The sequence below is a fragment of the Rhinolophus ferrumequinum genome, chromosome 5 (assembly GCF_004115265.2).
Source record: "Rhinolophus ferrumequinum isolate MPI-CBG mRhiFer1 chromosome 5, mRhiFer1_v1.p, whole genome shotgun sequence".
NCBI classification, from domain to species: Eukaryota; Metazoa; Chordata; class Mammalia; order Chiroptera; family Rhinolophidae; genus Rhinolophus; species Rhinolophus ferrumequinum.
Window position 1 is genome coordinate 78,799,714 of NC_046288.1, and position 23,971 is coordinate 78,823,684.

At 43.3% G+C, this 23,971-nt stretch overlaps 1 protein-coding gene across 1 annotated transcript in view; it reads right to left on the reverse strand.

Annotated features, from left to right (window-relative positions):
* CC2D2A (coiled-coil and C2 domain containing 2A) overlaps positions 1-23,971 on the reverse strand; it is a 112,947-nt gene that overhangs the window by 70,512 nt on the left and 18,464 nt on the right. The window contains exons 5-11 of the mRNA XM_033106645.1: positions 16,383-16,471; positions 15,947-16,048; positions 12,948-13,049; positions 12,307-12,483; positions 9,060-9,219; positions 5,180-5,316; positions 4,413-4,544 (exon numbers count right to left, since the gene is read on the reverse strand). Coding sequence (XP_032962536.1) covers positions 4,413-4,544; positions 5,180-5,316; positions 9,060-9,219; positions 12,307-12,483; positions 12,948-13,049; positions 15,947-16,048; positions 16,383-16,471 — 899 coding nt within the window. The remainder of the gene's footprint in view (positions 1-4,412; positions 4,545-5,179; positions 5,317-9,059; positions 9,220-12,306; positions 12,484-12,947; positions 13,050-15,946; positions 16,049-16,382; positions 16,472-23,971) is intronic.

The window sequence follows — 23,971 nt, forward strand, 5'->3', positions numbered from 1 at the left end:
CTTCCTATTAGGGAGAAAAAGCCCTGGTTCCTTGTCTTTCTTTTTTGTTATATCTGTTGTCCTTTTTTATAGACTGAGAACAGTCGTGAAAACAGTAGCAACAATGTCTCCCAAGAATAAATAATATTTACAGGGCGTATTATTTTAAGTTTGAAATCGATTTGATTCTTCAGTCTTCAACTGAGAACTGAAAACCAGAACTATCAGAAGTGACGCGCATGGATCATCTGCTGATGTTCTCAGCATGTGCAGAGAGGCCAGTGGACAGATGCATTTTTTAAGTTTTACAGAAAAAGAATAATCACTGGTGGGATTATAATACAACTGTCTATAATATCCCTGGGAAACCAATAACGGCAAAGCCTGAATCCGGCCCAGAGCCTGCCGTAGATTCCATAGCCTTTGTTCTGGTCTTCCCTGGGAAGCTTTCTCATTCTCCACCTCCTGGGCATGTCTCTAAGACACGAGCTGGGTGAGCATGAGCTGAGGCTCCCTTACAACCGACCAGCTAGTCCTTGTAATAACATGACCTCTGGGGACAAGTACAGAGTGTACTTTGGCGTTGCTAAGCTTAGGTTATCAAGGGTCATGGACCCTAACCCACGGAGAATTCTGGCCTACATGCAAAGGAGAGAATGAGGCCAGTCGATAGTCACAGAGAACCAAAGAAAAGAGAGCAAGAGAGACCTGCCAGCATCAAGTTCCTGGTCCCAGCCCTTGATGCCCTGGTTTCTAACCGCCCTCCTACAACTTAATGATTTATCTCCCGATTCCTTCCCGGTTTTGTAAGCCACCAAGTTTGCATTGGAATTCTGTCATTTGCAGCTCAGAGAACGCTGAGTAATGCAGTGCTTGCAATGGGTGGTGAGCAATGCCTCTGTGAAAAGTTGGTGAAAAGAGTGGAAGGGGAAAGTGATAATTTTATCAAGTGGTAACTCACAAGGAGGTTGGAATCATGATAAATTCCTCAAATCGGTAAGCAGTTTTGAAAAGGGGAGGACCCTATACATTTGTCCCTGAGAATGCCATTCTGACTTACAATTAGTGCCTTTAACACTTGATGACAGTTCCAGCTTCCCACACTGGGGACAAAGTCTGTCTGTGGCCAAGTTTGAATGTTGATACCTCTTTATTCCCAGAGTTTAACAAGAATATAGTAGACTTCTAATTAAGGATGGAAAGAATAAAATGGAAGGAAAGCAAGCGGGAAGGAAGGAAGCTTTTTGGACTGCTTTCAACAACTCTACTTTGCTGTCACGATTAGACAAACGGCATTTTATAGTTTTTTTTATGTTTTTCCTGCCATGTCCCACTTGGCATTTTTATTTTTCAGTTTTGGATTCATTCCTTCTTAAGAGGTTTTAAATCATATTCTTTCTCATTTGAGGATTAGTTTTGTTCTTTTTACAATATCTAATCTGTTTTTGCATTTCTTTAACTCTCGGGTCTCTAAAAGAGGATCTCAGTTTAAGAACAGTAGAATGTTTCACTTTTAAGAACTACTTTTTTGCCCCTCCTCTGTAATTAAAGAAAATGTTCAAAGAAGTAGAGCTGAGTTCCAGCTCCCTTCTAAATAAAGCTCCTACATTAGCTAATACAATTCATCATCTGAATTGGCAGTCTTGTGTGTTTAACTGAAGAACAACTGGGCTTGGCTGTAACTGGGGAGGGGCTTCAGTCAACCCTGCTGGGTTTGGTTAGCATCTGTCCTGACAGCTCTGGGGCATAAATTCCTCAAGGCTCCATTAAGGGCCCAAGCAATTGCTAATTCCTGACCTAGCACATGACTTGGTTTTCTGTAACTTGGGTGCCAGGATTAAACTAGGCCCTAGGAAAGCTACTGCTTTGCAGGAGAGATAGCTGAGAAGAGGAATAGAAAAGAAGGAATTTCTTCCAGATGTATTCCGCTCAGTGAAATCATTTTAAAGATGTTCAATTCACACTTGTATTGTGGTGTCCTATGTGCCAGGCTTCCTGCGAAGTGCTAGGGTTAGAAGAAGGATAAAACCGAGTCTTTGCCCTTGAGTCACTTTCAGGGTAGTAGAGGAGGGAGGAAGAAGATGGATTAACAATTATGAATAAGATAATCTCTGCCAATTTAGTTCTCTCCTCCTGCATTATGTCAGAACTCCTCGATAGAAGGTGTGTTAGGACATAAGTCTGAAAATATAGACTATATGCATTTAAAATTGTTTCTTAAAGATACCCTTTTAAAGACTTGGACCACGGACAAGTGGAAAAAACATGGGTTTTGACATCAGACAGACCGGACTAAATGAAGGAAAAGGTACAACTTAGTAAATTTTTAAAAAATGTAAAAACATTAATTCTGAAAGAAATGCATTGTGTTTCAAATGACTGGAAAGTGTCATAACCACATTAAAAAAAAATACAGCTACACAGGTCAGCAGTGAACTGAACAGGTAACTTGCTGCGGAGAAACAATGAGATGGGTGTAATGTCGCCTCCCTTGAATTTAGACCCCTATGCTTCTTTCTTATGCACTCCAACACAGGCTTCATTCTTTGCCATGTTCAAAGTCTAACCCTCTAAGAAATGACCTTGGAAGGCTTCAGCCTCTTAGGATTTCTCCCTTCTCTAACTTCTTTTGATGGTGGACAACCAGTCCCCCTAGTGGAACTATTATCTTTCTCTACTTCCTTATTTCTGCCCACACGATAAGAACATCTCCCCTCTTACAAGTATCAGAAGGGAACCCTCTGTGCTTCTCTCCCCGCTCTCCCATCCCCACTGGCTCCTTCCCAAGAAAGAAGAAAGAATGTATCTAATTGATGAGTTAGATGGAGCCCAAGTCCAGGTCCCCTGCTGGACAAAGTAACCCGTGGCCTTTGGCTATCCCTTCTTAGCTCTGTCCTGGAGAGTCTGCTCACTGTCTCTCCTGTGGTGAGTTCATTGGGGGCAGTTCTCTAGCTGCTCAGCTTGTGTCTAGACAGGGAACATAACTCAGGGGAGATGGAGCAGGAAGCCCATCTGGTCTCGGTTCCATTCTGCCGTCCAGTTCTACCCTCAGTGCAGCTGATGTCTGTAGTCCTCACTGACCTCTCTGCATCTCCCAGTTAGTTCAGAACTTCTCAAAGAGACAGATAAGATTAATTGACTCCCTCAATACTCTACTCTCCATAGTAATTACTCTTCTATTTTCTAATTTTAATCCATAATATAGGGATTCATTATATCTATGTTCTATGCTGAAATAGATGGATAGATGAAGAGATAGACCGATGGATTACTAGATATGTACATAAATTGATACTGCCTCGATCACTAATTATGTGATATATCTTTGTCATGTAAGCAAATAGACAATAAATCCCTCATGGGCTAAGACCTAGGCTTGTGCTTGTTTTGTGAATCTACTACCAGGATCACATTTGTGCACTAAGTAGCCACTTGTTAATACTCGTCTGTAATGACAGTATTTTATAGAAATTCACAATTTAAAAAAACGGCATATGAGAACATTATCTCAGTACTCACAATGATCCTATGAGGTAGAGAAGATTATTATTATTATTATTTTTCAATTAAGGAAACAGGTCCAGAGAGGCATAGGGGAGCCGCCCAAAGCCACAGACTAGTTGGCAGTATACCTGACTCCGCTCTCGTTCTCTGACTTGCGCCTGTGTTTTTTCTCTGTTCATCACCCGCTTTATAGAATGATCATTATATCCCCTCCTTCTGTATTACTTTATCAGTGTTGAAATGTTAAAAGTGTATAATTATACAGGTTTCCGAAGGAGGTTATGCTTGCTCAACACTGCAGGAAAGCAAGAATAATATAATTAAACACGAAGGTGGCCCACTGACCTGTTTAGCACTGACTGAGCTGTTCTAAGCACTTACCTGTATTGTCTCAACCAATCTGCCCAACAGTCCTACAGATAGAGCTACTATTATGCCCATTTTACAGAAGAAGACATTGCAGCAAAGAGAGATTGAGGGCCAAGTTCGCCCAAGGAGTGGCAGAGCCAGGATTCAAATCCAGCAGCCTGATACCAGAGCTTTGGGAAATACAATAGGAAGGATTTGCAGGGATAGAAAATCTCCAGTTACATAATAAAGCCACAGTAAGTGGGAAGTAATCCTGCAGCATATGTATGATGACGGAAAGAAAAGAAAAATAGGGGCAACTACTCTGGATTTGCAAATAAAGAAGAAGACTTAGTTAGTCCTGCCTGGGAAACCACTCCGTGGGTTAAGACCGGATTAGGTGAGCACAGTAGGATCACTCTTAAAAATATGCCTGCCGTTTGTTCTTAATGTGTAAGACAGTGAATTATTTTAAAAATAAAATCAAAGAAGAATGTTACAAGTACAGCATTCCAAGCTATTCAAGAAGCAAAGCACTTACAAGCAAATTCATGTATTAAAAATGGGGAGGGGAGTTTTACCTTTTTATACAGGGTTTCCAGTTCCACTTTCATGTCTCGCTCCTGTGCCAACACTGGTGGTCGTGAAGGGAACGGCTTGGTGGGGTTTGGCAGTGCTAGGATTCTGCCATCATCTCCGAACCATTTTCTCCCCTGGGGATCAAGCAGAGGGAAGGACAACATTTTCTTCTAATTGGACAGAATATGGTTTACAAAATACACGCTGGCAGGGAACTTCTGTGTCAACATACACATGTCACGGACCATGTCACGGACCGTCCCCCTTTCCCAACAGATCTTCTCAAGTCTCTGTTTCCATTAGAAACTGAGTCTTCACTAATGCCCCCATAATTAATTTAAGGTATACCCCCCCTCCAAGAAAAGCTTAAGAAAAAGCTGGAATGAATGCTTACAAAAACATTTATTTTCTATTCATTAAAAATTTAAGGGGAAAGAAAAAACCACAGGAGAAAAACAATTGAGAACATTCTGTCTTTGGACCATTAAACTCTTCTGTGAATTGGGAAAACGTTGCCAGTGTCTGATCTAGCAGAAGCCCCAATCCAGCTAGCAGAAGATGGGTTTTGAGCAGTGGAGCAGTGGAGAGGTTGAGCTGTTTGAGGTTCACTAAATGTACTGAGAGACAAAAAAAAAAAAATCGAGTCACTGTGTGTAGACACCCTCAAGAGGAAACGGTTTCAGTGGCGCAGTGACTGCCCCGTCAGGAAAAGAACCTGTCCAGGCCGCTGGACATCAGGGGCCCCCCGGGATCAGGGCGGTGTGCTTACGGGGTCCTGCACCAGCAGCCTGTTCTCCACCGTGTTCTGAGTGAGGCGCGGCACTTCTGGTCTTGCTCCGATGTACAAGCCTTCGTCCTCCAGGTATCTGGGCTGCACGTTCTCAGGAAGCTTTTTATAGGCAGGCACTAGATAATTCGTGAACAAACACAGCGCCATTAGTGCCCACCGAACCTTCCCGACCACGACTGGGTGAATGAACACCACCGCCGGAGGAGATTGCATTTCTGTTCTTGGTAAATGCACACCTTCCAGGTTAATTTCTGGAAGCAGAACTAAGAGGAATGTGTTTCGTGCAACATCCTGTGGCCGAATGATGAGAGAATTCAGGACCTAAGTTGCCAGCCGGACAGACCGAAGAGTGTGACATTCGAGTCAAAGGACCAGCTCGACTGCGCAGAAGGGGACGGGATTGTGGGCAGGCACTTCTTTGAACTCCTCTGTACAAAAGAAATGATGGTTTCCCCGGGTTCTTGGGGGAATTCAGTGAGGTGACGTAGGAGGAAACACTCTGTAAATTGAAAAGCATGTCTGAGTAAGCGTGACCACCACCTCTTTTCGTTCCCTCCCTGATTCATTCACAGGACACATCTCTGCCGGGAGCCTCCCTGTGCCAGGCACGCAGGAGATGCTGTGCTGTCCGGGGAGTGACAGGCAGCAGAGGTCAACTAAGGTCTGAAGATCGTTTCTGAGAACGGTCAGTGCGGTGAAGAAAATATATGTGGGATGGTAACGCAGGGCCAGGAGGGAATAAACCTGAGATAGAGCAGTGAGGAAAGCCTTTCCTCAGGGCCGTGCATTTGCACTGACGCCTGAAGGCTGAGGAGGAAGGTGGCCCACGGTGAGGGGCCAAGGAAGCATATTTGCGCAAAGGGATAGCGTGTACTAAGGGTGGGCGTTCTGGAACAGGGAAACACCCAGAATGCCTGGTGCAGCGGTCATGGGCAGTGTCTGGACGCTCTCGGTGGGGAGGAGGGACAGCCAGGTCACGGCGGAGCTGGAGTCTGTTCACAGGGTGGGATCACTGAGGGCTCCTCGCTGGGGAGAGATGTGAGCAGATGTTCATCTCTAAAGGAGCACTGGGACTGCTGGGGTGGCAGAGGGAGGGAGGGGAGAAATAGAGGAGAAGCTGGCAGATGCTGACCTATGAGGATTGCATGTAGTTTCGGAATTAATGATTGAGGATGGAGACTTGTTTTTGTTTCATGATTGTCTTACTCGAAACCACTCCAGATCCCTGAATCTGCTAATTTTCCTGTGTGTGGCCATTTGGACACTCCCACAAAAATCAACTAATGCCACTATTCCTAGAAAAACTTACCTCTGAGTCCTTAGAAAACGTGGGGCAAGCTATCGTTTTACTCATTTTTCTCTTTCCCACCCCTCCATTTATGTGTCCAGACATCACTAATCCAGTGGTCTTCAAAATGTTTCATCAGAACATTTTTGGGGTACTGGCCCAATATCGGGTGTTTGTTTATTATGCATGCACTATCGTGTGTACAGAATTAAATTAGGGAAGGATGAGATTCAAAATACGTGTAAGTAGAGGTCCTGGTGTTTTCTTCCTCCGTCCCTAGGGTGACCACACTCTGCTTTGGGAAACCATTCTCTAAACAGTCACACCAGCAACAGTAACAAGTTATCATTTTTGATCCCTTGCCATGTGCCAGTCACTTCACCCATAGGATTTCCTCCAGGCTCAGAATAAAAATGTCTAGTGTCATCTTATACGGTAGTTTCATTTCCTCCCGTCTTTAGCCGAGGCCCCTGAGAATGGAGGAACTCTCTCATGAAGGGAGACTGGGTCTCTGTGTCTCCCCAACACCGGTTGGCTTGGCCATGGGGTCAGCTCCTCACAGGGCCCTCACCCCAGGTCAGAGCAAGGCGGAAGATGGAGCCGTGCTCCGATCCCGCAGAGCAGACGCAGTGCAGCCAGGATGCCCTCAGCCTCTTCCTCAGCCCCCGCCAACTCCTAGTTTCAGCCAGTCTGGAGTCTAACCTCTATCCCAACCCAGGTGGCTCCAGGAAGAGGCCTAACAGTGAGTCCTCGGAGCAAAAACACAAGTGACATAGCTCCTCCTTGGGCAAGGCTGCTGCCGATGCATTTCTCCGTACGCCCAGGAAGCATCAGGATGCATTGTGCTAGGTGTGTGGCCGCTGGAGAGGGCCACCTAGGTGAGAAACCTGCCTCTCTCATTTTACTAGCTTTATGGCCTTGGGCCAGTTCTCCAATATCTCTGAGCTTCTACTTCTTCATCTGTAAAGTGGGCATGAAAAGCAACACCTCTCCAGCTCTGGTGCAGGAACACATAGGTGGATATACATGAAGTGCTGAAAAGAGTACTTGGAGTACGTGCACAGAATGTATTCACAGCTGCTACTATTATTCGTATTGAGAAGTAATAACCATTGGGCATTATTGCCAGCTACCTACTTTACAAGGAAACTTGGGATGGCCAACACATTCCAATACTTTGAACATACGTGATTCAAAACCAAACAATAACTTATCCTTGGCTCGGCATTTAATTGGAAGTCAGGTAGAACAAGACAGATGAAAAGAAATCCAACTCCTGCAGGCCCCTTCCCAGCCTGACGGGGCTCTTTCATAGGACTGAGGCTGCCCTGCCATTTTCAGGGTGAACTGCTAACTGGGGAGATCCCTCAGGGCCACTAGGAGGAGAGGAAAGTCCAGGGGAAGAAAAGAGCAAAGGGAAAGCCAGGGCAGAAAGGAAGCAAGGAGTAGTAAGTAGGAGTTAGTCAAATGGTCCCGCTCTAGTACCCTGGCCATTCCCCACGGGGAGGAATCTCCCCCAGCCTGCCTTTTGGCACACAGCTCCTCAAACCCTTGGAATCTCCAAAGTGATCACTGTCTATGCTTTTGTATGCCAACGAGATGACTCCTGAAGAGTCAGGATGGGTGCTGGTGGCCAGGGGAACCAACCGGTGTGAGTAGAGGGTTGGGACTTTCAGCATCGCCCTCCTTCCTCTCCCACCTCTGGGAGAGGAGAGAGAGGGACACAGGGACTGAGTCACCAGTGGCAGTGATTTAATCCATCGTGTCTACATAATGAAGCCTCCATACAAATCCTAACTGAAGTGGTTGGCAGAGCTTCTGGTGTGGTGAGGCCCTGGGAGGGTGGTGTGCCCAGTGTGGGCTGGAAGCTCCGTGCCACTTCCCACATAGCTTGCCCTATGCATCTCTTTACCTGTATTCTCTACCATATCCTTTATTATATAATAAACTAGTAAATCTAAGTGTTTCCTTGAGTTCTATGGAGTGTTATATCAAATCATGGAACCTGAAGAGGGCGTCACGGGAACCCCTGGTTTGTAGCAAAGTTGAGTAGAAATGTGTGTAACCCAGGAACTCGCTGCTTGCCGTTGGCATCTGAAGTAGCAGGAAGTCTTGAGGGACTGAGCCCTTTGTGAGTTCTGCGCTAACCCCTGGTAGACTGTGTCAGGATGGAATTGTAGGACACACAATCGGTGTTGGAGAATTGGTTGTTGTAGGTAACAATGCACACCTCTGAGCAGAGAAGTGTTCTAGAATATTGGGTGTGAGTAGAGTACGAAACAGTTGTTCCTTTTCCTCCCCTGACTCTCAAGAGTCTCATACCGTCTCAGCCTCCAGCACAGGTCAAGGATTTGTTGAAGGAGCTCCCATGGCATCCTGCGATGTCTCCTGCTGCCAGTAAGTGTTGGTTGAATAGATATTTATCCATGTGCTACATTTTTTGTCTGAATTTATGTCTGGATTAAATCAGATTAGAAATTGGGATCAGTGGTGGCAATTGGGCACCTTAGCCACCAGTCATTTCATTTCAAAGAAAATGGAGTTGAGCCGGAAGATAGAAAGAGCCAGTACCTGTCAGCCTGCTGGGTACGAAAAGGATTTCTTTCTCCTGCAGTCGAGCATGGACGCCTTTGTAGTCTGCAGGTCCAACTGCCACGAGATCTCCAGCCGCGTGGTCTAAACCCAATAGGAAGTCCTCGGCATCTTTATCATTAAGCAGCTCTTCTTCATCCTGCATCACGTTAAAAAATAAAAAAATAAATCGTGCTAAGATGATGGGTTTACGTAGAAAAAATAATTAAAGAAATTAAACTCATCAAACAGTTTACCCTAAAGTTATCTTTCCTCTGTCATTTGTCTTTATTTTTTTTTTAAATGAAAGCTTAAAACTACATGGCCTTTCATATTTACCAAGTGGATTTTCTTTGTTTTTTGCTAATCCACGTACTTGGAAAATGTCCAAATCAGAATGGGCTGAAGTCAGAAGAAACATGCTGAGTGGAGCAATTGAAACCTCAATACCTCTGGCCTCCTCAGAGGGTGCCTATTTAGTGACATTTATTTAAAGAGCGTGGGTTACGTAGCATCCTCAGCTGCCCCTGGCATGGCCCCAGCTGCCTGGTGACTTCAGGGAGCTTAGCTGCCCTTCTGGTCCTTAATTTTCTCAGCGGTAAAATGGGGGTGTTCATAGAGATTACCTTTTTGGATTTTGTGAGGATAAAATTAAATGGCGCATATAAAAATTCTAAGCACAGAGTGTGTTAATGTTTATTTCCCAAACTTCTCCGATTTTTTCTTCTCTTTCTCTTTCTTCCTCTTCGGCTTTTCCCTCTTATTTTTCTCCTTCTTCTTTTTCTCCTCTCCCTTCTTCTTTTTAAATGTTAAGCCTGGTGTCCATTTATGAGCAATATCTTTCAAAGTCCTGTGGAGACTTGCAGATAACGGAAGACACTGGTGGCAGCCTAGCTACCTGCCTCCTATTATTTCCTCCCCAAGTATACAAAACAATAAGAAGGGAGAAGTAAATCTACAGTGTAACCAAGCTCTCAGCATAACTGGAAAGCAGAGAATGCCAAAAACCTCAAACAAGGAAAAGGAGGAAAAACCCATAATTACAGTGTGTGATTTTTCTTGCTTCTACCCCACCTCTGCTTCGTGGTGAGCAAAGGCACAAACACTAAGAAAAATTGCAGAAAAGGCAGAAATAGGAAGCTAGTGAAGGGATCTGCAGATGATCTAAAACTTCCACCAGAAAGACTGAATCCACTTTGAGTGTGAAAATCCAAAAAAAGCGTCAGGTTAGACGAGAGCATGGACTTGAAGTACGTATGGTTTAAGAGGTCCGTTTTAGGAACACAGATTCCAGGGGAGAAAATGCAAAAGGAAGAGAAGTTATGATTTAAGTAGAAGCCCACGAATTCGTTGATCGTCCTGCCTTCCAATAGTGGCCCCTGATTTTTCTCCTGTTCCTTGTGGGTGCTTAGTGACTTGCTGCTAGTAAATAAAATACACGTGTGGCCGGGTAGCTTCTGACCCCAGGTTTTGCTTTCTCTCAGGTCACTAGCTTTGGGGGAAACCATCTGTCATGTCATAGGGACACTCAGCAGCTTTACGGGGAGGTCTGAACTGGGGCCTCCCCTCTGCAATGCCGGGCAGATGAGTGAGTGTCTTGGAAACAAAACTTCCCGACTCGGTCCAACCTTCAGGTGACTGCCGTCTTGGCCAGCTGTGTGCAACCTCCCGAGAGATTCTGAGGCAGAACGAGCTGAACATTGATTTGTAAAACAATTATCCTAGAACAAGCTGAAGTATTCCCAAGCTTCCAGAGACCTAGGTAAGAAATTATGTTCCTGGGAGGCATTTCGCAAGGGAGGTGATTAAAAGTTAAGCATAAAACTAGGCCAACTGTGCAAATTCTGAAACATTCTGGCGTGTCTTCCTTTTCATTTTTTTAATGTGGTAAAATGTATGTAAGTAACATAAAATGTACCATTTTGTCCGTTGTAAGTGTACAGTTCTGTGGCATTAAGTACACTCACGTTGTTGTGCAATTATCACTATCATCAATGTCCAGAACGTTTTTAATCTTCACAATGAAAACTAGGTCCCATTACACAGTCAAACTCCTCATGCTTACTCGCTCCCAGACCCTGGAAACCACCCTTCTACTTTCTGTCTCCATGAATTGGACAACTCTAGGTACCCCATGCAAGTGGAATGACACAATATTTGTCCTTTTTATAACCGGCTTATTCCACTGACTATAATGCCCTCAAGTTTCATCTGTGTTGTAGCATGTGTCAGAATTTCCTTCCTTCTTAATGCTGAATAATATTCTATTGTAAGCCTGTGCCCTATTTTATCTCTTAATCTATTCCTGGACACTTGGGTTGCTTCTACCTTTTGGCAATTGTGAATGATGCATTTATGAACATAGGTGTACAAATATCTGTTGGAGTCCCTGCTTTTAGTTCTTCTGGGCATATACCCAGAAGTGGGTTTGCTGGGTCACATGGTAGTCGTATATTTAAACTTTTTTTAAATTTTTTTATTTTATTATATTTTTTATGTTTATGTTTTGAGGAGCCCCCATAGTGTTTTCCGCAGTGGCTGTACCACTTTACATTCCTTATCAGCAATGCACGAGGGGCCAATTTCTCCACATTCTTGCCAATACTTGTTCTTTTCTTTTCTTTTTCTAAAATAATAGCCATTTTAATTTGTCTAAAGTGGTATCTTATTGTGGCTTTGATTTGCATTTCTCTAATGACTAGTCAAATAAGCATCTTTGCATGTGCTTATTGGCCATTTGTATATTGTCTTTAGAGAGACGTCTATTCAAGTCCTTAGCACAGTATTTTACTGGCATGTTTTATTCTATCTTTCACACACCACCCACAATTATGGAATCTGAGTTGTAGTTCAGTTGCTTGCCTGTAAGGTTGTGGGGAGAGAGCAAGGCTTCATTTGCCTCGGAGAGGCCAACTGTTTGCATATGAAATGAACACTAATCATCGTGTAGAGTCTGCTAAGAAAAATCTGCAAGCTACATTGTTCTGCCTTTTCTTTTCCCCCACAAAAGAAAGATGGACAGATTTAATCAAGGCTCTCACTACCCAAATTATGGGGTGAAATCAAAGGCTAAAGAAAGTACTAGAAAGAACTTAGCACTCGCATGGCTTTCAACTAAGACACGAATGAGCAGCTGTTCTACGTGGTGGTGGCAGAGTTGTCCTCAGCCACTTTCTCCTGGCTAGCATGTCATCATCATCTTCATCATTGCCATCTGTCTCCTCGTTACCATCAGAATATTAAATACCATTTTGTTTACTCCTTCTTGCACAGGTGGCTCTTCTTCCTCTCCTTCCTCCTCCTCTTGATTGGTTCCATCTCTATTTCTTGCCTTTGGTTTTTCCGCTGATTCCTCAGGTTCAGGATCAAAGTTGAAAGTGAAGAAGTTATAGGCTTCTTCAGCAGAAGGGAAGCCAGGCGGAACCTAAGGAGCAACAGGATTTCAGATTTTAAAAGCTGAAATGAGCTCTGCATAGTTCAGTCAGCTGGCTTGATGCTAATGGAATCACGCACATTCTCGGCCTTGTAAGCTTCCGACCTTCCTTGACGAGATTATGGGTAATGAGCTTTAACAAGTACAAGAGGCAGTTGGTGGCCTCCTTTACTAAGTGTCTTAATGAATTACCTTTTTATGAGCCAGCTATTATTTATACTCCCACAAGCACAAGCACGTAAATATATTACGCTAGCAGTCCGGGAGTTTGAAAATAGGAATTATTTCTCATACTTTTTTCTTGCATACCATGTCAGTAGGAGTTAGGTTATGTCCTGTCATTTCGTCATCTCCCATTGCATATTTTTGAAAAATACAAACAAACCAACAAAAACCATGATTTGAACTGTGCATTATTTAAAGCAAACATGATTTTAAAAGACAGGATTTCTTACCGGGGGTTTAGACCTGATTTTTCGTACAGAATCACGGAACTTCACTCTGGAATAACTCTGGGAGTCATCTTCTTGTTGAGTCCTTTGTACCTCTCTACCTGGCTAGATGAATGAAAAATGATAAATACGCCATTTAAATCAAGAAACTAAGTATGGTGTGAAACAAGCATTAACCCTCACAAGACTTATCTTCTGATCAATGTTCCTACGCAGTGAAATGCAGGCAGATGTCAAAGATATTTGAAGCTAAAGGTTGCTAAATATTTTCTTACTCAGCTCTGGCTCTCTCAGGACTAAACAAATACAAAATTTTATACTCAACGAACCCTAACATGAAATCAATAGACTCTCCAGTCCACAGAGGATCATTTCAGTATATGAAGGCAAGCATCAATAATATCTGATTGTAAATAAGTCCGACATACACCCTCCAGGGCACATGGCCTGCCCTTCTGTGAACCTTGGGACCTGTTGTCCCCACTGGAAGCTGAGCCTGTGCTGTCTTGAGGTGATGACACTCCTGGGTGTTCCTTCTCTCCTCTGGAAGCCAATCTACCAGGTACTGTTCCCACCTCATCCTCATCTCTCTTCTAATCCAACCCGTCTAGAACCTGGCTCCTGCTCCTTTTTCATCTAGCACCCACCACAGAACTCAACCACCCTGTACCTGTATGCCTATTGCCATGTCTGGGATCCTCGAGGGTGGGCTGTGACCGTCATCACAGTGACTTCAGAGCCCATTGGACACCTGGCAGGAAGGAGTCCCCCCATATCTACCTGGACAACAGGTAGAGGGTGTCAAGGGATCAGATCTAGGGCGACCTGGGACACTGGACTAGGCCCACAGAGAGAGACATTTTGGTCATGTCTAATGGAGGCCAGGTTTTCAAATGTTCTGTATTACTTCCACCTGGGAATGTATGTGTTCTTGGAAATTCGTGTTTGGCTTTGTTCTTTTATTAGAAGTTACTGAGTATAAAGTGAAAAGAAATGGTAAAGAAAGTAAGCACAGGTTTGTGTTGGTGAATTTGGATTACTGAGCAAAGTATTCCTAACCGGTTTCTCTTTTTCTCGGACTCTATAGCTTCTAACATTAGTTAGTACTTACATAGAGAGGCCTTACCATGTGGCAGGTGCTGTTTGAAACACTGTACCATGTATGAAATCATTGAATCCTCAACACAATACCAAGAATTACGTTCTGGTAGTATCCCTATTTCACAGGCAAGGAAAGTGGGGTCCAGAGAGTCAATAAATGTCATGTCCAAGGTCACAGAGCTAGTGAGTGAGCTTGCCAGCATTTCATACTGGACAGTTGAAGTCCAGCACCTGGGACCCTCGTGTGCTACTAGACACTTGGCTCCAGAGAACATAAATGGACCACTTTTTAGATATTCCTTCTGGGTTGAAGTATATGCATGAAGAAATGTGCTTGTGAGTGGCTGTTCCCTTAGGGACCTGAGATCAAGTCTAAAGACAAGGCCGCTGATGTTTGCCTCAACGCTAGGAATGGCTTTTAGGGGATATAATAGGTATATTGCTCAAGGTCCTGCTCATGAGAAATAAATCCCCTGTAAGCCAAGAGTATATTGTACTTCTAAAACTTCCAGCTTTATTTGGGATATCATATCCATGGCCCATGGACAAGTGAGAGCTGATTTTCAATCGGGAGGTATTAGACAAGGCCAGATATAAGAGATCAGACTCTCCTGTCACTTAGTTCACTTGGCGAGATGCTGAGACTCACACACCGGCCAAAACAACCTAAAAACCTAAGGATTTTAGGTAGCTTTTCTTTATTTTCCAATATTTTAAAATTGGGGCTCTTATGAAGAAAAATAAATTGGAGTTAGAGAAAAAGAAATGTCTTCTTAGTAAAATGCAGTAGCAAATTGTCACAAAGCCATTCCACTGGACTCACTGAGTGTTCCCACTAAAGAACCACAGACCGTAACACATGAGCGTGGCTGCAACTTTCCTTAGAATCATGCAATCTTTGGCTTGTTTGGGATGGACAGAGATTAAATTTTTATAACATCTCATCATAGAAAAATCATCGTCTAAAAAATATTCCCAAAGCCTATGCTTCTTTCTCTCACTGGTGAGAATCCCCCAAACCATCATCATCGTCAACACTAAACAATTGGTTTGGCTTGAAAACACTCCACTGAGCCATTTGCTTTGTCATTCCCCCCTTCCTTCTTCTGCCCTCTTACCAGCTTGTGCTTCATCTACATCCCTGACATCTACAAGTCTTTCTATCTTTTACTGGCTTCCTGTCTGCCTCTGCATCTTTACTGTAAGTTTTTCTCCAAGTGTCAAGACCCTCCTCATTCAGTCTTCTTTCCCGCAGGAAACAAAGGCATTCTCAAAACTTCCAAACACATCACAGCAGAACTGCTCCTAAAGCTCTTTCTCCAGGCCTGGTCCTCTATGTACATCTCAGAGGAGCACACACTGAGATGCCCCCAGCACCTCAGAGGTGAACACAAATCATTCCAGTGCATTCCAACCACCTCCTCACCCCATCATCAAGAGCTTTGCACGGCTGCTCCTTAGTGTAACATTCAAGGCCCCCACCATCTGGCCCCACTCTTTTCTCTCTCCCTCTGTTTTCCAGCAAGATCCATGGATCCCACAACTCTGACCTCTGAGACAGACTGAGAATGAGATGGAGCCGGGATCAAATCTATACATGCTCTGTAACCGGGGGTGGCTTAGCACCTGCACTGAACTTCAGTTTGCTCATCTGTCAAATGAGAATGAAAATAATAATACCCACCCCACAGGGGTGTTTGGATAATGACATGTCATAACGTGGGAAATAGACTTGGCAACATGCCTGTCACCAAGCAGTATTCTATCAATAGCAGCGATTGTAATTATTAATAAGTATTGAACACCTCCTCTGTGCAGAGCTGTGTTCAGACTTTTTGTTGGAAATTTTATATTATGCTTCACTGTCTTTGATCATAAAGCAGGGACGGCCCATTTCTCACCTCTGTGCCAAATTCAGTCTCCAGTTCTTTCTTGCTAGGACTTTGTAAGCGCCTGGGCCGAGGGGTGGGGGTCTCCTGCAGCAATGCACTTTCTGCTTTGGACTAAAAGTCAAACAGAAAATTACTACTACGTAAGGTCAGTAATGCTATGAAAACCACATTCACCATCTCGATGGACCATAATCAGTAAAAAAATACACATTGTACCTCTTTAAGTGATAAGAGCAAGTAAAGTGGTTTAGAAAGGTGACATTAAGTTCTTCTGAAGCATAATTTTCATCTGTGCCAATGTTCAGTACTACATTAACATTTAAAACATGAAAAGCACATTTAACGGTATTCAAATCCATGCAATTTTGAGCAAAACAAGCAAGCGAGACAAGACCTGGAGAATTGCAATCAGCACTGAACAAAATATTCATGTTGTTTCTCTCACCCTTGCAGCTTGTAACTTCTCCCTCATGCGTTCTCTCATGGAAAATTCTGCAAAGCCCGTTCTGGAAGCTGAAGGAATTGGAGGTAAGCCTAAAAAAATATAAGAAAATTACTTTAAAACAACATTTTTTTTCCAGAGGGAAGATTAGATTTAAAAAATAACAAGAGGATGTAATTTTATTTTGCAAATTTAGAACTTTACATAAGCAAATGTGAAATAACACTGACAACCATCCATTTGACGTAATAAGTACATGTCTTGGCTACTTTGAGACTAACAGTGAAAATCTTGGGCCTGCCAGGACTGTCATAGCGACTTAACTAAGAATAAAACGAATGACACCTGACTATTCAAGGCCAGACACACTCGCTAATTCAATTACCATGGGGAAGAGGCTCTCAAATTTGTTGATTTGAGAAGCAGGCTTGTCAGGTGAATGGATGGCTAATGAGTTCGGGGTTTCAGGGTTCAACTCAACCGCACTGAGAAACTTTAATCAGAGAACACTTTTCTATAGACCCAGGTCTTAGCTTTGAGCGTTGAGACAACATACATTTTGTACAGACTGTTAACTATATATGTAAATATATATGTGAAATGTTCTGCAGCTATTATGTGTCAGGCATTGTGAGCCACGTGTTGAGTGCATGTTCCCATTGATCGTATGCCATCCCTGCGAGGAGGGCACCGGGGTTATCCCAGGTATCTGGAAGATGGAGACTCTGAGGTCCTCTGGCTCTGCTGTCACACACCTAGGTGGTGGAATGCTTGGCATTTGGTCCCAGTGCTATCATCTCCAAATGCTCTGAACCGTTGTGAAAGAATTAGACAGAAAACGAAGTGTTTTGGGAACAGGACGCTATCATGCTTGGAGCAGAGGGGCTCTAGTGGGATGAAGCAGGGGAGCAGATCTCAGAAGGAGTTTGGGGTGCAGGGATGGGGAACCTCTGCTGTCGCATTAAGAGTCTAGACTATATTCCCCAAGCCGTGGGGATGTCTTGGACCATGTGGAGAGACAAGCCGCAGCTGAGGTACAGGGCAGTTGGGGTGAGGGGAGGAGGCACCAGGGACCCAGCTAGGATGTCCTGATGAGATAAAAGGGACGGAGTCAGTGGGAGTCGGTGGGAAGGGGCCACGAGGCGAGGCGGGAAAGACGAAAGGACCCAGTGGTGACAGGGTGACAGGACACTGTGGTCCTCACGGCAGCAGCCACTCCGAGCGGCACTTGTTTGTGAGACACGCACGTTCTCAGGCCGTGCCCCAGACCTGCTGAATCACACGCTCAAGTGGGAGGACCCCTGGTTCAGGAGAAGGGGAAGGGGAAGGTGTGTGAGGTTTTGACTGAGGCGATTAGGGTTTTGAGGCTAGTGAGAGAGAAAGGGAAAGGAGGAGGAAAAGCCAGCCTGGCGGACACTGCAGTGACTCTGCTTGGAGACAGCACGTGTCTGAGTGCTGGTGGGACATGACCGTGTGTTTGTCTACACCAAGCGCTGGGAAAGGCCTGAAGATAAAGACTTGGGGAGCATTTCCACCCACGGGGAAAGCTGGCGTTGTGAGAAAGCCTTTGTGACACTCATAGCCATCAGCGTGGTTAAGGGAGGGAGGCTAGCAGGTGAACGAAAAAGAGAAGGCCAGGTATTTTATTAGAAGGAAAAGGGGTGGAGAGAAGGACACGAGGAGATGACAGGCAAAGGCCGCTGTTTGCAACAGTCTTGCAGGTTCCCTCAGCATCTGCTTTATGCAAACAAAGACCGCAGTCCCGAGCTGTAAAGTCACGTCTCTGCCACCTGGACTCTCAGTCTCGGAGGTGGTTCTTTCTTCCTTTTGTGTGATAAGAAGATATAAAATCTTACTCAGATCAGGCTCCAACCATGCCATGTATTCAATGCCTGCGTGGAGGCATGAGTAATCAGCGTAATGATTAGAGTCTTGCACACGTGGGTTGAGGTTCAAGTTCTTTAAGAGAATCTCTGTCAGTTCAATGAAATGGCCTTTGGCGTTCTCTTTTAACTCACTTAAAAAAAACAATCTAGCCATTACTTCCATTCAACGATCATGTAACTTCAGTAGATCATATCCCCTGTTATATATGCTCAGAGACCAAAGGCTTTTCCTCTATTGCATTTGTCACATTTCGAATTTATGTCTTTGTGTGGTTATTTGATTAATAATCACCCTTCGGTCCTGTGGTCCCCAGCCATACAGGGCAGTGTCGCTAAGTGTATGGATGGTTTGGGCAGGTAAAGGAGGGGTCTAGTCTGAACGTCCTGGTACTTGCCAACCCCCTTCACCAGCTGACTGGCCACCTTGCTTCTGCCCCCAAAGAGAAACCTTTTTACAGTCAACAGTAAACACCTTTCAACATGAAAATGCATCTTGTTTATTTACTCCCCATCCTTTTTATAAAAAAGTTTTTTCAAATTTACTTAAAATAACTACTGCCTATATATACGTGGTTCACTGGAATAATTTTATGCATTATTTTTCAAAAGAGACACAAAATATTTTACTAAAACATTCTCTTCTGAGCCAAGAAACTAGTTTCTTTAGTATTACTTTTAAAAACCTTGAAAATTTTTGAAACACTAAAAAGTAGCTGTTCCCTGATTTTTGTGTTTCAAGTCTATTAGCAGCATTTAGATGATATACAGATTCCCAAGTCAGGTTTGTACAACGAGCTGGTGATGCGGCATTTTCCCAGCGAGAACGTGACCAGCTTGAGAGCAAGGACCGTGTTGGTGGTTTCTGCACCTGGTGCTTTGTAGCATTAAGCAGTGAAGGAAAAACAGATAAAGGAACCATGAGGGTGTGAAGGATTTCAAACAAAATAATTGTAGTCCTCATTTGGATGGAAGCAGATGATGATGATGACTTTTTTCCTTTAAGGTAATAGCACTAACACTATATCCACAGAAAGCCACGTGTACTAATGTGCTCCCTTTGACATAATAACGAATAGGGATTAAATACTTTCACTTCTAGCTTGGTAGACTATGCTGTGCAGTGTTTCTTAAAGCAGCTGGAAATACTAAGACAGCCCTCATAAAACATGTTTCCCTAAATTATAGTCAATTACTCCACTACTTTACTAATCAACGATGTGATCTCAACCTGTCTCTATTTTTCCCTCCCTGAGGATAAGAATTGCTTTGCCAGGCTTGAGAAAGGGTGCAATTTCACAGTTACATAGAGAGGCACATTCAGAAAATGGCTCTTTAACACGAGTAAGAAAACCCGGCATGACTGAACTGTCTGCAGCATCAAATGCAATGAGTGTGCTGAAAATAATTTTTAAATTATTAAAAATTGACTTTGGGGCATGCAAGAACGTACGGATGAGAGATTTTCAAGGCATTCCACTAAAACATATACATATTGTCAATTAGTATGAAATATGGATTTCCTTGACAAAGTGACGTTTTTCCTCAGAGGCAGCAGGGGTTACACGTTCAGCCACGTTGCACTCAATGGCTTCCCCACAAACCCATTCATTCCAAGGCTTGATCAGCCTCATGATTGCAAATGGCTTCCAGAGCTTCCTGGCGCTCTGTCTCCCTTTTCCCATCACCCAGACTCCCTGTATCCCATTCTCTTTCCTTTCCAGCTTAATAAAATGATGGATGCTTTCCAGTTTTCTCTTAATAACGTCTATTATACCTGACCCCCAGAAAACATAACAGCCTTCTAATAAAACAGGCATTGCATTTTGGAATCATTTTCTAATCTTCTCATCTTCTGTTCCCAACTTGATGTGATCTGTTTGTTGCTACGTAGAAGTGGGTTTCTAAGGTCCTTCCTCCACCAACCAGAAGTCCTCCCCTTTCCCCCCGACTTTTGCAGAAATTCCCATGCTTCTTGCTAGGCTGTTGTTGTGACTCTCACTGCCTAGACCAGAGCGCTGTGTACACCTTGGGGGATACCACAGATCGTAGACCAATGAGCACGATAATTCTTGGTCAATTGCCTACCTCTCCCGCCTTCCTACTCTAGTTAAAGAATACACTTCTAAAAGGTTTTATTTATTACACCTTTTATAATTAATAAATATTTACCAAGTTTTACAGTAACTTTATGTTGTGCACTATTGTTAATTATAATAATAGCTCAATCAAAACTTCAGTTTGTTAATATGGTGAGCAATAGAAGATTGGTAAGCATAGAAATATATTACTTAAAATTCTGTGGGGGGAGTGGAATGACATTCAAGAAGAAAGGGGAATGGCGTAAAATTGCCAACTGTCCAGGGAGAGCTTGTTCTTTTTTTTTTTTTTTTTAAAATAGACGATGGAGGTTATCCAATCACTGTTCCATTTAGGTCCTTTCGAATAATGTTAAGAGTGATACAAGTTTTCTTTTAAGACATTCATATTTACGATAGGCCTTAAACAAAATTTTTTGTAATATTTAAAAGTATGATAAAAAATTGTATGGCAACTTCCCTACAGACACAGTTCTTGCAGGGATGGGAGACAAAAGGGTTGGGAGAGCGCTGGCCTGAACTGCCTTTTTATTCCTGCCTCTCCTCTCCCCATCGTAATTTCCCCCTTTTGTAAAATTCCAGGGATAGGATGTAAATATAGAATTGAGATCAGGGAGAGCATGGGACAGAAGCCAGCTTGACTTCAGGAGAAAACACTGGAGAGGAGCACAGCCAATATCCTAAAGGCTTGAGAGGAAAAATATAATGTGTTGGACAGTCAGATCAACTGTCACCAACTTCTCCCAGATTCATATGGATGTAAGCGTGTTGGATATCCCTTCAAGCACAGTCAGCCCTCTGGGAATGTGGGACTTCCTCAACTATCATGCAGAAAAAGCCCAGCACCGGGAAAGGGCCTAAGGTTAATGGTGGTTGTCACTAGGGTGACTATTTTCTTCTATTTCTTTCTCCTGGTTTTCTAATTTTTATAAAATAGACTAGTGCCACTTATGAAAATTTTGTGATACAAAATGAAAGTCAAAAGAGACTGAGAACAGCAGGCTCAGCCCTGGGTTTCAAGCTCCAGAACTGTTCATAGTTCAAGTTTGCTGAGGGATCAGGAGGTCACTTTCTTCTACTTCTCAGTTCTTTCTTTCAATCTTATTAACTTTTTCATGATATATTAACTGAAAACTTGGGGCTGTTATTCTGGCGCCTGAGTCTCCTTTGGGCTCAGGGGTGCTTGGACCTCAGGATTCTGGCTCTGCCTGCTGTGTCTTCCTGCTTCTTTGTGCTTCAGCACATCTTCCAAGCTTAGGGACTGTTATGGATGAAGGTTTCTGTACCCCCAAAATCCATATGTTGAAGCCCTAACCCCCAACTTGATGATATTTGGAGGTGGGGTATTTGAGAGGTAATTGGGTTTAGATGAGGTCTTGAGGGTGGAGCCCCCATGATGGGATTAGTGTCCTTATAAGATGAGGAAGAGAGACCAGAGCTCTCTCTCTGTCTACCATGTGAGGACACAGAAAGAAGGTGGCCATCTGCCAGCCAGGAAAAGGGCTCTTATAAGGAACTGAATTGGCTGACACCTTGATCTTGGACTTCTCAGCCTCCAGACTGTGAGAAATGAGTGTGTGTTGTTTAAGCCACTCAGCCTATGGCATTTCACTACAGCAGCTAGAGCTGACGCAGATGGGTTGTCGGCCTGGGCAGACGGGGCCGGCCAGCCCTGCCATGTCCCTGTGCTCCATCATCACCATGGCGGTGGCATAGAGCAAGCAGGCTCCCAAAAGGACTGAGTCTCTGAAAGGTGGCAAAGAACATCATCTATTGTGATGTGAAAATTTGGCCTGGGGTTGAACGTTGCATATTACCTTGGGCAGAATAGAAAAAATGCAAACAGCATTCCAGAAGGCCAGGAACTGCTATTGAGAGACAGCGGGGTATCGGTACAAGCTTCATGAACTTCCAAGAGGGGAAATGCAAAGCTTCTGAACTTGGAATATTTTTGTAAGCATTAATCTCTGACAGGATATTAGTATTCTACCAAACCCAATTTTGGAAGTGCTAAATTAGGGAATCTTTTCTCCACTTTTCATGCATTCAGCTAACGAATATTTATTGAGTACTGTCATGTGTGCAAGACAGGAGGGATAGAAAAGTGACTCAAACAAACAACTCTCTCCACCTTCATGGGGTGTACTTGCTGTTGGGGATGATGGACCACAAACAAGTAATATATTTAGTATGTTGGATGATGATAGGTGGCATAGAGATAAATACAGCAGGATCGAGGATAAGGAAGGCCAGAAGGGAGAGTTATTGTAATTATAAGTCGAGTGGCCAAGCAAGGGCTTCGAGATGACATGAAAGCAGGTGAAAGAAATGAGGGATCCAACCATGTGGACAGCTAGGGAATGCGTGTTGTAGCTACAGGTAGCATCTGGTATAAAGACTGCGACAGGGCCACACCTAATGTGAGACCAGAGCAGAAACGGGGAACAGAAGGGGTGGGAGATAAAAGCTAGGTTATCAGCTCATAGAGACAAGGGGAAGACAAACAGTAGATCATCCTACAGAATTTGGCTTTAACTCTGAGTCAGGTGAGAGCCATTGAAGGATTTGAACAGAGCAGTGACATGACCTTGTTTTGTTAAGGCCACTCTGGCTGCTGGGTTGAGAATGGAAGTAAGGACACCAGTCAGGAGGCTGTTGACTCCTCTAGATGAGAGTGGAAGGTGGCTTGGATCAGGGTGGCAGTGGTGGATGTGGTGAGAAATGGACATATCCTGAAGTTAGAGCAAACAGGACTTAAGGGAGATTGGATGTGAGTAGATAGGAAGACAGAAGTTAAATGTGACTACAAGGTTTTGACCCAAGCAATAGAGAAAAGGAAATGTCCACTTGAAGAGGTAGAAATGACTGCAGGAGAAATAGTTGGGATTGGGAAAAGAAGAGCAGAAGCTCAGTTTCAGTCGAGTAAAATTTGAGTTGTCTCAAAATAGATCATAAACTTAACTAAGTATAAGAGCTAAAAGCATAAAGCTTCTAGAAGGAAATATAGGAGAACATTATCATGACCTTGGGTTGCGCAAATAGTTTTTAGTTACAATCCCCAAAGCACAATCCATAATAGAAAAAAAGTGATACATTTGACTTCATCAGAATGAAAATCTTTTGTACTTCAAAAGACACCATTAAAAAAATGAAAAGACAAGACATTTACTTGGAGACAATATTTGAAAATTATATATCTGATAAAGTACTTGTATCTAGAATATAAAGGGAACTCTTTACAACTCTATAGGAAGTAAAAGAATCTAGTTAATGATAAGTAAAATTTAAACAGACATTTTACTAGAAAGATATACAAATGACTATCATTTGTCATTAATCATTAGGGAGATATAAATTAAAATCCCAATGAAATACCCAATATGCATACACTATAATCCCAATATGCATACACTATAAAGTATAACTAAAGACAGATAATACCAATTGTTAGAAAGGTGGAGAAATTGGACCTCTTGCAAACTGTTGGCGGGAAAGGAAAATGATACAGCCACTTTATAAAACACATCAGCAGTTTCTTATAAAGTTAAGTCTAAATTTATCATTTGTCCCAGAGATACTACTACTTCTCAAGATGAATGGAAACACATGT